The sequence below is a fragment of the Rhinolophus sinicus genome, chromosome 1, assembly GCF_057876585.1.
Source record: "Rhinolophus sinicus isolate RSI-liver-muscle chromosome 1, RSI-T2T, whole genome shotgun sequence".
Lineage (NCBI taxonomy): Eukaryota > Metazoa > Chordata > Mammalia > Chiroptera > Rhinolophidae > Rhinolophus > Rhinolophus sinicus.
In genome coordinates, this window is record NC_142501.1 from 128,184,788 (window position 1) to 128,197,966 (window position 13,179).

At 34.7% G+C, this 13,179-nt stretch overlaps 1 protein-coding gene across 9 annotated transcripts in view; it reads left to right on the plus strand.

The window, feature by feature from the left end:
* WAC (WW domain containing adaptor with coiled-coil) overlaps positions 1–13,179 on the plus strand; it is a 79,114-nt gene that overhangs the window by 32,490 nt on the left and 33,445 nt on the right. For all 9 annotated transcript variants that reach the window (XM_019731535.3, XM_019731533.3, XM_088789466.1 and 6 more), the window contains exon 4: positions 9,063–9,169. In XM_019731535.3, the coding sequence (XP_019587094.1) occupies positions 9,063–9,169 (107 nt within the window). The remainder of the gene's footprint in view (positions 1–9,062; positions 9,170–13,179) is intronic.

The following is a 13,179-nucleotide window of genomic DNA, read 5'->3' on the forward strand; positions in this document are numbered from 1 at the left end:
ATTTAAGCTGGAAGGATGGCCAAGAAATGGGCAGGCAAAGAGTGGGAGATACAAGTAAGGAGATAGAAGGATCCACGGTAGGAAAAAACTGGGCATGTACTCAAAGAACTGAGAGAGACCGGTATAGCTAAAGTGTAGTGAGCAAGGTGGTGGTGGTGAGTGCTGCAGGATAAGGCTGGAAAGGTAAGTGGGGCCAGAGGAGTTTGAATGACTTCCCTCTACTCATGAAATTCAAAACACATCTCATGATCTGACATACACATTTAAAAGGTTACTTTGACTAATCTGTAGAGAGTGTTTTGAAAATGGAGATGAGAATGACAGTGGGAGAGCAGTTAGAATATTAGGGTGAACCCAGTAAATTTCTGCAGGAGTCAGTAAGAATGAGGAGAGCCTTACTCCAGGATTCATTCTACATTGCTCTGTAATGCTATTTGATCTGTGTGGTACTGAATCAAGTGTCTGAGATCACTGAAGAGTCAAGAGTCATGTTGACAATTCAAAGCAAATAGAAGTATAAGGCACCGAATCTTGAGGGTTTAGGCAATTACCCTGTTTCCTCGAAAATAAGACCTAGCTGGACAATCAGCTCTAATGCGTCTTTAGGAGCAAAAATTAATATAAGACCGGGTCTTGCCGGACAATCAGCTTTAATGCGTCTTTTGGAGCAAAAATTAATATAAGACCGGGTATTATATTATAAATTATATAAGACCTGGTCTTATATTAATTTTTGCTCCAAAAGACGCATTAGAGCTGATTGTCCGGCTAGGTCTTATTTTCAGAGAAAAATGGTAAAAGGCTCTAGGCTTTTATTGTTACTTTCTTTTTTTTTTCATTAAACATTCTTTTTTTTTTTAATTAAATTTATTGAGGTGACAATTGTTAGTAAAATTACATAGATTTCAGGTGTACAATTCTGTATTACATCATCTATAAATCCCATTGTGTGTTCATCACCCAGAGTCAGTTCTCCTTCCATCACCATATATTCGATCCCCCTTACCCTCATCTCCCACCCCCCACCCCCCACCCCCCTTACCCTCTGGCAACCACCAAACCATTGTCTGTGTCTATGAATATTGTTACTTTCTTAATAAAGCCTTCACCAAGAGCTAATAGGAGGAAGGATAAAAATCTTAGTCTAAAATCTTCTCTAAACTTTAATGAAAAGTCAGGTGAAAGATCAAAAGAGGTTAGTAACATTCATAAGTGTATAGCATTTCAGCTCAGTTGTCATCTTTGCAGTCACACACTGTCAGACCCATACCTGATTTGACAGAGGTAACCGTACAAGTTAGATGACCTCGTTTTTATTTAGTAAGGTGGAGGCAAAATACGTACTAAAACCCAGACTGCCTGATTGGGTGCTCTTTTTACTAAATCAGTGTCTCAACTTTTAGACTGAACCTTCCTGCCCTTTAAATATATTTTAATTTGTTATTTTAAAAAATTGAGATATAATTCACATACTACGCAATTATTTCCCCTCCCCCAATAAACCTCATACCCATTGGCATCATCACTCCCCATTTTCTTCCTCTCCCTGTCCACCCCCCAATAGCTGATCTACTTTCTGTCTTGATAGATTTTCGTGTTGTGGGCATTTCATATAAATGGACTATGATATGTGGTCTTTAGTGACTGCTGCCCTTTTTGGTAACAGTTTTAATGATGTGTGATTAGCGTACCATACAGTTCACACATCTAAAGTATGCATTTCAGTGGATTTTAATATTTTCAAGCACCCAAAAAAGAACCCCTATCACCCTCCTCAGTCCTGCTCCCCACTTTTGTCCTCAGCCCTAGGCAACCATTAATCTCCTTTCTATCTCTATAGATACTCCTATTATGGATGTTTCATATAAGTGTGTTCCTGTAATATGTAGTCTTGTGACTGGCTTATTTCACTTAGCATAATATTTTCAAGGTTCATGGATGTTATAGCATGTAGCAGTACTTTTTTGTTGTTGCTGATAATGTTCCATTGTATAGATATACCATGTTTTATTTATTTGTTAATCAGTGGGTGGACATTTGGTTTGTTTCCATCTTTTGGCTGTTATGGATAATGTGCTATGAACATTTGTGGACATGTTTTCGTTTTTCGTAGACATAATGTCTAGAAGTAGAATTGCTGGGTCATATGATAATTCTATGTTTAACCTTTTCATGAATGGCCAAACTTTTTTAAAGCAGCTGAGCATTTTTCATTGACAACAGCAATTTCTCTGCATTCTCATCAGTAGTTTGTCACAGACTGTCTTTTTTGACTGTAGCTATCCTAATGAGTGCAAAGTGGTATCTCATTGCAGGTTGGATTTACATTTCCCTAATGACTAATGTTGAGCATCTTTTCATGTGCTTTTTGCCCATTTGTATGTCTTCTTTGGAGAAATATTTGTTGATCTTTTGCTTATTTTAAAAATGGATTATTTTTTTTATTATTGTAAGAGTTTCTACTAGTAGAACTAGATTAAAGTTCTTTCCATGTGATTTGAAAATGTTTTCCCATTCTGTGGATTGTCTTCTCTTTTGATGTCCTTTGAAGCACAAAAGTTTTTAATTTTGACAAAATCTAATTTAGCAATTTTTTTTCCTTGTTTCACTTGCTCTTTTGGTAATAATTTATGTCTATTTTCTTGTAAGAGTTTTATAGTTTTAGCTCTTATATTTAGGTCTATTATTGATTTCGAATTAGTTTTTGTGTATGGTGTGGGGAAGGGGTCTAAATCACCTTCATTCTTATGCATGTACATGTTAAATATTTTGTAAAATCCCCATTTCTAGCCTGTAGATAAAGATAAATAATATATGCTACCTACATGTGTAAGAGTAGGGAAGACACGGGTAGTTCCAAAGGAAATGATACAATAAACTAATTTTTCACAAGGAAGTTTGTATCACTGCTAAAACTATTTAGCATATTAATTTAAGATAAACATACAGGGTATCAGTACTGTTTTTAAAACAAGCTTTATTAATGAAATCCAGTGAGAGTTGCATCTTTCATTTATTTTTGTTAGTTTGATAATTTTTGGTCCTATCTGTTAACAAAGGACTTAATAGCATTTGTTTGCAATAGATACAAGTACAGCTGTATCTATGGCATTATTGATGAGATTTTTCCAAGTGGTAAACATCTTGGTAAAAATTCAAAACAAAACTAAGTACTCTACAGTACAATTTGCATTGCAGTTACATTCCTTGAAAACTCAGCGTATTAAGCAGAGCTAGGTTCTAGGCTCAGCTAATTATAAGCTAATTTTTCAGACATGGGACAGTTCTTTGAGAAATGTCCTACGCGTAGTAAGCATCCCTGGCCCCCTTTGAGTAAGTGTCACTGGGCTCTTTCATCTAGAGCAGTGCTGTCCCATGAACTGTATGTGCAATTACAATTTTCTGGTAGCTAACATCTGGAATTAATTTTAACGTAAACTGTTTAACCAAATAATATGAAAAATAGTTTAACATGTCATCAATATAAAAATACTCATGTGCTATTTTACATTCTTTTTGTACCAAGTCTTTGAATCCAGTGTGTATTTTGCACATATAGCAAATCTCCATTTAGAGTAGCCACATTTCAAGGGCTCAATAGCTGTATATGCCTAATGGATATCATTTGCATAGCGCAGATCTAGAGGGAGTAACTCAACTCGAGGGGACTTTTGAATGAAAGCCAATTGTTGACCCATCATCTTATTCATCTCCCCCCCCCCCCCCCCCCCCGTGACAGGCTGGTTACCACAACTTTTATTTTTTACCACCATAAGCTCATATACAATTGGTAAATTGGGAAATGACATCAAGCTCCGCCTTCTCCTCTGTCAATTTAAAGTGTAGTCTCAGTGCTGAGGAGTTCACTTCCCTGTTCTCAGCCGCAGCAAGCTGTGTTTCTATCTTAATGAGTTTTTACATTTTTAATGTCCCCTGAAGCAATCTACAGCCATGCTGAGCTGCTTGCTTCTGCTATTCAAGTCTTTGTTAGTGTTCCGGTTATAAAAAGTTGCATAATACTGAGTTACTCGTTTGTTTCTACTCTATTTTTCCCATAAGACTTTGTTCTTAATGTGCAGTTTTGCAGAATTCAGTGTTTTTCAAGAAAATATTTGTCATGTCATGGCAGAAATACCCACTATAGATACCTGGTTTTCTTCATGAAATCCCCTTATTTTTAAAGGTTTGTTGTCTCTGGTTTTGGGGTACTGAGAGGAGGACCAAAGACAATGGAAGGCAGTACGATATTTAGAATGAAATGTGGCCTAGATACTTACCACACCAAACCATCATGAGAATGCTCATTAAAAATTCAGGTCTTGGGAGTTCCATCTCATGTACTGTAAATCAGAATCTCTGAGATTTAACCTTGAAATCTGTTTTTTTTAATATACTGAAGTTTGAGAGTCACTACTGAATCTTATTCATTCATACCTGTTACCTGCTTTTATTAGTTTGGAAAGCATTTGGGGTCCTTGAAATCTTTCATTTAGTATGATATTAGGTATACCTTACCTGTTTCTTCATTGTCATGTTCTGAATAAAGACATAATGCCATAATATTTTGCCACTAGTAGAGTGAAAACTGTTTCACCTTTTGAAAAGCTGGTTGCAGTTCCCAGCCTTGTTTGTTCATGTAGAATTGTATATACAGTTCCTGGTTTCCTGCTTATATCTGAGTTCCTTTTTCTAAATGGGAGGGCAATCTGATTGCTTTAGTGCCCCCTTTTCTTGCTGAGTCAGTATGTTTTGCTGCATTTTTTGTTCTGTTTTTCAGAGTACTCTCCTAGGGCTCTGTCTTACTCAGAGTGTAGGTTATATTCTTTTTACCCTTAAGATCCAGCTTCTGAAGTTTTAGAGGATGCCAAATAAGGATTATTTATTCTGCCTTTTAAATATTGAAGGTTCTGTCAGGGACAAGGTCATAGTATCCCTTTCTTGGAAGCCTTTAAGACTTGCTTCATCAATCCTAACTTTAATTTCTTAACGTTGGTTTGAATGTGTATTATTTAAAACCAATTTTATCTCACTTCTGCAAATGCTACTTTTCTCAAGGAGGTAGTTTCGTTTTCTTTAAAATAGTAAGCATTTTTCTTGGTAATGGACACAGAGCATAAAGAGTACTGGACCATATAAACAACTTTTGCTTCCTTTACTTTGTTGGGCCAACTAGCATCCATGAGACTATCTCACCAGCATATATGTTATCTTCCTTTGTGCATTTGACTATTCATTGGATTTAGTATTAAAATTCTGAGTTCAAATTTTATGTATGGCTCTACTTTTTGGGTGTTAACCTTCCACAAGTCACTTATTCTTTGTGTCAGTATTAGGTTCTACATTATACTAATAATGAAAAAACAATTTGTGTTCTTATCCCGAAACAGTCAAATTCATCGTGGGATAAGATACAAAAAATCATGTGAGTTTTTAAGATAAAGTAGGAGATTTCAAAGAAATTGTGTTGTGGCATTTTCTCTAGGTATGGCTCTGGAAAATCATAACTGCCATCCGCATTACTCTGCCACTGGGGAGGGTGAGCATAATCACTTTGCTTTTATGTTTGTGTGTTACTTCTGTTTGGAAAGAACTAAGTGGAGAAATTAAAAGGCTCAAATGAAATACTCCCAAAAAATGCTCTGGTAAAGAATGTAAATTGTAGCTTTTATTATAGAGAGTTAGCTTTGCTTTAGCTTATTGTATTTATGTTATTCTGGGGCAAATCTGCCTTTCCTTTACTTCTTAAGCATATTCTCCTGGCTGGATCTCACCTGTGTTACCATAACATGCTTTGTGTAAAACTTCTTTTACTTAGTTTTGAATTCTGTTTAAGAAGGTCACTTTATTCTTACACTTTTACAAAAAATATCTGTATCTTAATCTTGCTCCTCGCTTTTTAAAGTTTCATTTGTTAGTTTTGCTATATGGTCTAGATAAATCGAATTCGTACAACATGGAATCTAGTCCCTGTTCATAAAGCTCCTGTCTCTGAGAATGACTTCATTCTAAACAGCTGATGTAGTTTTCTCTTGACTCTAAAGTCTAAGGCTAATGTGCCTTGATGCTTTTGGTTTTTAATTATGTTATACCCTCTGAAAACACATACTAGACCTAAATGCTATCTAATACGACAGCCTGAACGTCTGTCAGGCTGGTGGAATACCATGTCTTCAGAGGTAAGAGCTTAGTTAGTTGGGTGCTTGTCAATTTTTGAATTTTCATTGATACTAAGAATAACTAAAATGGAAGGAATTCCTGAATCTTAACTTCATGAGAGTTCCATAGACCTCATTTCTAGCATACCTTACGTTTATCGAATATTCTGCCTTTCGTGCCTTTTAACAAATCTTTATAATGTGGCACTTTGTTTTATGGGTTTAAGCCATTTCATAGACCATTTTGCACAAGAATGTATGTAAATAGATGTCAGGACATCTAACCCAGACTTCTTAATGTATTACTCTGGGGTTCATTTCAGTCAATAAGATTGGCCTTTTCGCCATTATTGCTGATGTTTATGGAAATTTTCATGGAAATCTCAGTTCCACTAGTAGTGTATGTGGCTTTCTATTAGTCTGTATTACCACTTCTGTTTGTGTTCAGCTATAAACCTGTGATTTTTAAAAAATTTTATGAATTACATCTGAAAAGTACAAATTTTGGCATAGGTCTAAGATTTCCTTTAAAACTTGGAGTATTAATTTTTCTTTGTAACTGAGTGTGTTGAGGTCCTCCGACCATCCCCAGGTTTGGTGATTCTCTAAGAGAACTCACAGGACCCAATATGTAGTCATTATCACGGTTATGACTTATTACAGTGAAAGGAGGCAAAGCATAACCAAAGGGAAAAGGCAAATGGGGCAGAGTCTGGAGGAAACCTGGTGCAAGCCTCCAAGGATCTTCTCTCCGGAGAGTCACATGAGACACGCTTCATTACTCCAGACTTGAATTGTGAGAACAGTTGTTGTGTTGTGTACAAAAATGTTGTGTAACAAGGAAGCTTCTTAGAAATTTAGTATCCATGGTTTTTATTAGATTTGGCTTATTATGTAGGCACTCTCCCTAGCACCTACCAAAAGTCTGAATTCTCAGTAGGAAAGCACGTGTTCAGCATAAATCATATTACAGTACATGCACAAGCAACTTAAGCATAGTGAACAACTCTTACCTGTTATTGTTGTGGGAACTCTCCTAAAATCTAGGTTCCCTCAAGCCAGCCAAGGGCCAGCTGCTCACGCAGGCCTTTCTAAGGATAGCAGTCTTAAGCCTGCTGTGTTAACTTTTCTGCCCATTGATCTTATTCTTAACTGATTTCTTCTTGATTGTGTTCATTCTTACAATGCTTATTGAGTTTGTTACCTACTCTATTAAAATAGTTCAGGGTTTTACATAAGTATATACTATAAAGTGAGATAAAATTAAAAACAAGTAGATGAAGAAAACATCAGGCATCTTAATCTGCAGCTCTGTTAGGAAATTTCCACTGTTATACCTACATTTTACTCAGTACTTAAGTAACCCTCTTTTGTATTTTGTCACATCACTAGCTTTATTGGGTCTTTGAGTCTGCTTCTAGCTGGTCTCTCTCTGGGGTTAAATTTTAGCTATTTCCTGTTTTCTTGCCTTACTCTTATTTCGTTCTGAGCTTGTGGTGCATGCTTATTATATGCAAGGCAAAGTTAGAGTCCCTTACCTTTCACATCTAATAGAAGAGACTTCAGATGCACTACTGAACTCCCAGTTCTACATAAATCTGCCGACCATTTCCACTTGGATATCGTCAGTCATCTGTGTGTCCCAGTTCACCTTTTTTTATCTACCAGGGGTGCCAAAAAAATGTGTACACATGTGACTTGTATTTATCTTTTGTTATTGGTATATATTGAGTATTACAATTTTAATAGTTTTTTTCCTTTCTTAAAGTGTGTATACATTTTTTTGGCACCCTTTGTATTTAGTTTTTCTTGTTGATTGAAATAGTTAAATGAGTTTTTACTTATTCCTACTCATAGCAACTCTGGTTCTGATGGCTAAAGAACCTCAGATTATAAAACTTCTGTAGTTACTTAAAGTAGTTTAACATGAGCTGCTCTTTCCATAATATATAAACTTCCTATACTACATATTTATTGAGTACCTACTGTGTATTATACACTATTAGTCCCTGTCCTCAAGGGCATGAAAATAATTCTTTGACCACTGGACCATTTAAATTGCTCTTCCCACTTCCAGTTTTTGTTCACTATAGTGTAGTCTTCATACCATTGCCAGCTCAGTTTTTTTTTAAAAAACAGTTGAATTATGTTACTTGATGTTGAAAAATAATGTGGAATGAGTTGAAATACTAACTGCAATTTTTGAGGTGAAACATTTTCTGTCATTAATCAGTGTTTTTGCAAGTCTGGTGTTTTAAACCTTGGCTTTTCTTAAGACAATAAAAATTATCCTGCCTGATGATTTCCGTGATGTTTAGATTATTCATAAAACTATGAGTTACATTTATGCATTTTTTTAGTAGGTTCTGTTATTAGAAAGCTTGATGACATTTTTATCATCTTAAAAGCAAGTACTTTCCTGAGACTTAACTTTTTGAAAACTTTATACTGTTTTAGTTGAAAAATTTGTGAAACTATTTAAGAAACTGAAAAATAATTGCAAAAACATACTGGATAATTGTGACTATTCTGTATCAGTTGAGTTTTTGTGCCCTTTCCTCTATGTATGTTGTGTTTCTGTTTATCCTTAATAAAACTTTTAGTAAAAAACCCTACAAGTTGCTAGAAATGATACAGATGAGGTTTTCCTCATCTGATTATAAATAACATTATTCCATAGGATATTAGCCATGTAGCATATGTGTTCATTAAGCCACATCTTTAGTAGGCTCATAAATACTTTATATATTAATAAGAAGTATGAATATGTATATATTCCTAATGCTTACGTAAATGATTTAAGGATATGCCATGATATACATATGATATATAAGGTATGGTAGACCAATTTAAACTTGAAGCACTTGTAAGTTGTTTTGCTTTTTGTTTTGTTTTTTTGTTTTTAAGGGACCAGTTACTCTCCACAAGAAAATTCACACAACCACAGTGCTCTTCATAGTTCAAATTCACATTCTTCTAATCCAAGCAATAATCCAAGCAAAACTTCAGATGCAGTAAGTATATGAACATGCTCAATTTTGGTTTTTTTTGGAATTTATTGAAAAAACAAAAAAAAGAAAACACCTCACACCAAGTCTTGTTAAATCTAATGTCTTAAAAATTTTTTTTTTAAAAAAATCTAAGTTGGCCTTTTCTTGATATGTTTGAACTAATGAGCTAGCCTTACTAGAACTGAGGATAGTCAGAAGACACCGTTTTGGCATTATTTCGTCAGTATTACTATACAAAGCAGAATTTTACCATTGAGTTATCGGAGAGGTAAAGAACCTCAGATTATGAAACTTCTGTAGGTAAAGTAATTTAACATGAGCTACTCTTTCCATAATGCATAAACTTCTTAAATATTTATAGAGTACCTACTGTGTATTATACACTGTTAGACACTAGTCCCTGTTCTCAAGGGCATGAAACCCAATGAGGAATTTTAGGTAGTTCTAAAATGAAGTAACTCAGTTTGAACTTTTTTTAATTCAAGATTCAAATGAAAGTTCTAGTGCATTCATTCAGCAAAAATTTAATAATAAGATTTCAATTTGCCAAGCATCTTCTAGGTTGTAGAGAAATAAAACCAAGAAAATGTGGCACATCTTAAAGGAACTTTGTGACCTGTGGTAGAGCTAGAAAAGTAGACAATTAAAACTGTGCATGTTAAAGTTGCTTTGGGAGCACTCATGGTGGGGCCGGTCTCCCAGCTTGGATGAGGAAGGTATTAAAGCATATGTAGTGCTACCCAACAGATTGAATAGTTGAAGAGAGCTGGAATTTCTGTAGCATACAGAGGAACAGCACCTACAAAGATAGAGAAATGTAAAATAGCATAGTATGTTTGGAGAACTACAGGATTTTGATAATGTGAAAGAATGGGAGGAGCTCAAGGTTACAGAGATAACTGGGGGTCTGATTACAAAGAGTTACATATCTTGCCAAGGAATGAGTTTTATAGAAAGGCAATGGAGAGCTGTTGATATAATTGGTAAAGTAACATCATATTTGCAATTTGAAAAATTAAGTAGCCGTGAGGAAAATACATCATAGGAAAGAAAGAATGAACAGCTAGATAGAAGGCTATGGAAGCGTAGGTTGAATCCATCAGATTTTTGCCTTGGATATTTGGGTAATCATCATACCTTAGGCGGCTTTGAAAGATTCTCAGTTAATTATTTCTTGTCCCTTGTTGAAGCAGTATGGATAGTACATTTCCATAGAAAGTTGAGACATCCATGTTAATATTTTCATAAAAATAAGTTTAGAATAATTTTAAATATTGTGTCAATCAGGGTCCAGTTGGAAAAATAAACAGACTCGCTATTTTTAGTACAATTTAATAATACAGCATTTCATACACAGGATTGGTTAAGCAGATATCGCAGGTATTAAGGACAGAAAGAAACAAAAAGGGACACTGAGGGAACACATGTAGTGATTGCCTCTTAGGGCTGAGGAACAATAGGAAGAGTTAGGAGTGTCAGAATGGAATAGCTTAGAGGAGGAGGCCTGCAGAGCTGGTGTTAATAACCTCTGAGTGGTGTGATAAAGCTAGGTCTGGTTTGGGGCAGTAGCAAAGAGCTGGAAACTAGAACCAACTGGGGCAAGTAGGCTTTTCCTTTCTCCTGCCTTTCAGTCTTCCTCTAATGCCTACTGTTGGCAGAATTTAACCGGAGGCCAGCTGGCTAAATCGGATGTAATTTGCGTTATTCCAGCCCTAGCATCGCAGAACAGACTATAGAAGGGTGTTTTTGAGGCTGAGACAACAGCTTGATAAAACTTCACAGGTGTTATCATCAAACTACTTGTGATGAGTCATTTTCAGTAAGACATACACTCAGGATTTTAGAATGAAGAGCTTGATTTTTGTCAAAAATAACTCCATTAATTTACAAAGTTACACTAATGCAAAGTTCTGTTTCTCCCTGACAATTCAGATTTGGTATTTGTCTGCTGTTAGGACAGAGGCAGGCCATGTGGACATTATTTTGGTTTAAAAAAACAAAACACCTTATTCACTGAAAACAAATTCCGATTATTTTGATGAACAAGAAATGAATTAACGTAGTGAAATCAGAATAAATAATAGGCATCAGATAAGCTTGAAAGACCAAAACATGAAGGGTGTCAGGGAATTTCATTACGTGAATGGAAACTGAAGATTGTTAGAGAATGGATTAAATGTGTTACCTGTTTTCAGAATCAGGGTTTCCCTTTCTGTAGATTTCAACTATAGGTATAATTAACCTCCCAGTAGTTGTCTTTTTCATTATAATGTACCCAGCAGATATGACACATACATCAGTTACAATCTTACCTTAGAAGTGGGCTTTTGATCATTTCTGAAGGTTACTTGTAAACTGACTTTGTCTTAAAATTACTTCAGTGGAAGTTTTCGAGTAGTAAGTAAAACATAAAATTACCTTTCATCTAATAGTTTCATAATGAAAGAATAAATGAACAGATGAGTATTAGGTAACCGTTATTTTAACCCGAGTTAAAATAAGGAATAATAATAATAGCTTTTTGAAAAATGGTTTTGGGGTTTTTGTCTTTGAGATTTTAAAGTTTTAAATCTGTCTTTGAAAATCACTAACAATATTATTTAGGGTACTAGATAGACTTTTGGTTGTATAGTGATTTATAGTCACTGTTGCAAGTTGAGTTGAAGTCACCTTATTTTTTCAGTATTAGATTAAGATATTTATATGTAGTTCCCTGCCAAGTCCTGTGATAAACATTTTATTGTTTGTTTAACACAAAGCCTACCTAGCCCATGGTAACTATTTAGGAAAAGCTTGTTGAATGTCTCCTCCTTCCTAAATCATGATAGGGCTTATAGGAATCATATAGACTGTTTAGATAAGTTATGCATACTTGTTTGTTGGGTTTTTTTTTAAGAGATCTCTGAATCTCAGAAATAATGTTTTCATTCTCATTTAAAGACATTATAATTGGAATCTTCACTTTTAAGTATGCTTCACCAATTTTGATTTGCTGGAAAGCACTTTAAATTCAATCCTAGATGACTTTCCATTTATGTTCCAACTCCTCTTATCAGTTAAATATCTTCTGCATATGTTGGAGCTTTTAAATTTGAGGCTCCCAGGATCTCTTTTCTGTAATCAATCTTGCCTGAAGATATTCTACTTAATTTAAAAAAAAAAAAGAAATTTATGAGAGAACTCACAGGATTCCGTGAAATGATTTATCACAGTGAATGCCATCTTTGATGTTCTTTAATGAACCATTCTTTATTAACAATTCATAAATTCTAAGATTTTCTTTTTCATAGTTTAACTTAAAGAAGAAGTAGTAGGACTCCATGTTTTGGAGAGAGTAGAAAGGGAAGGTGCCTTTTTTTTTTTTTTTTTTTTTTAAGAGAAAAGCAGTATTCATAGAAGAGTTCTAAAAGACGTTTTGAACTGGTGGAGGGCAGATAGGTGGCTCAGTAACTGTTCAGTGTTAATCGTAGAGCAGCCATTTTCGTACTTTTAGTCTCAAGACTGCTCTACATTCATGAACTTCGAGAGTTTTTTACGTGGACTCTATCAGTATTTACCATATTAAATTAAAACTGATAAATTTGAAAAGTAATTCATTTAAAAATCAATTATAAACCCATTACGTATTAACATGTAATACATTTTTAAGAAAAATGATTATTTCTAAAACAAAAAAATTGACATTGAACATGTCTTTAATGCCTAACTTAGTATAATAGAAGATACCTAGAATTTCATATCTGCTATGCATTCAGTGTTTTGTGATATCAAACCTTTATGCAGTCTCTGGGAAAACACTTTGATAGAATGAGGAGAAAAAAGACAAAACTATCTTAGTTTTATTATGAAAATAGTTTTGATCTTGTGCAGTGATCTCGGAGTCCCTTATGGGTTCCTGGACAGCACTTGCAGAACTGCTACCTTAGGGTATATGTTGGCAATTACATCGAGCCTAATTTAGAAAACTTGTAATGTTTTCAGGCATTTTGTTTGGTTAGTTCTTAATTTTAGAT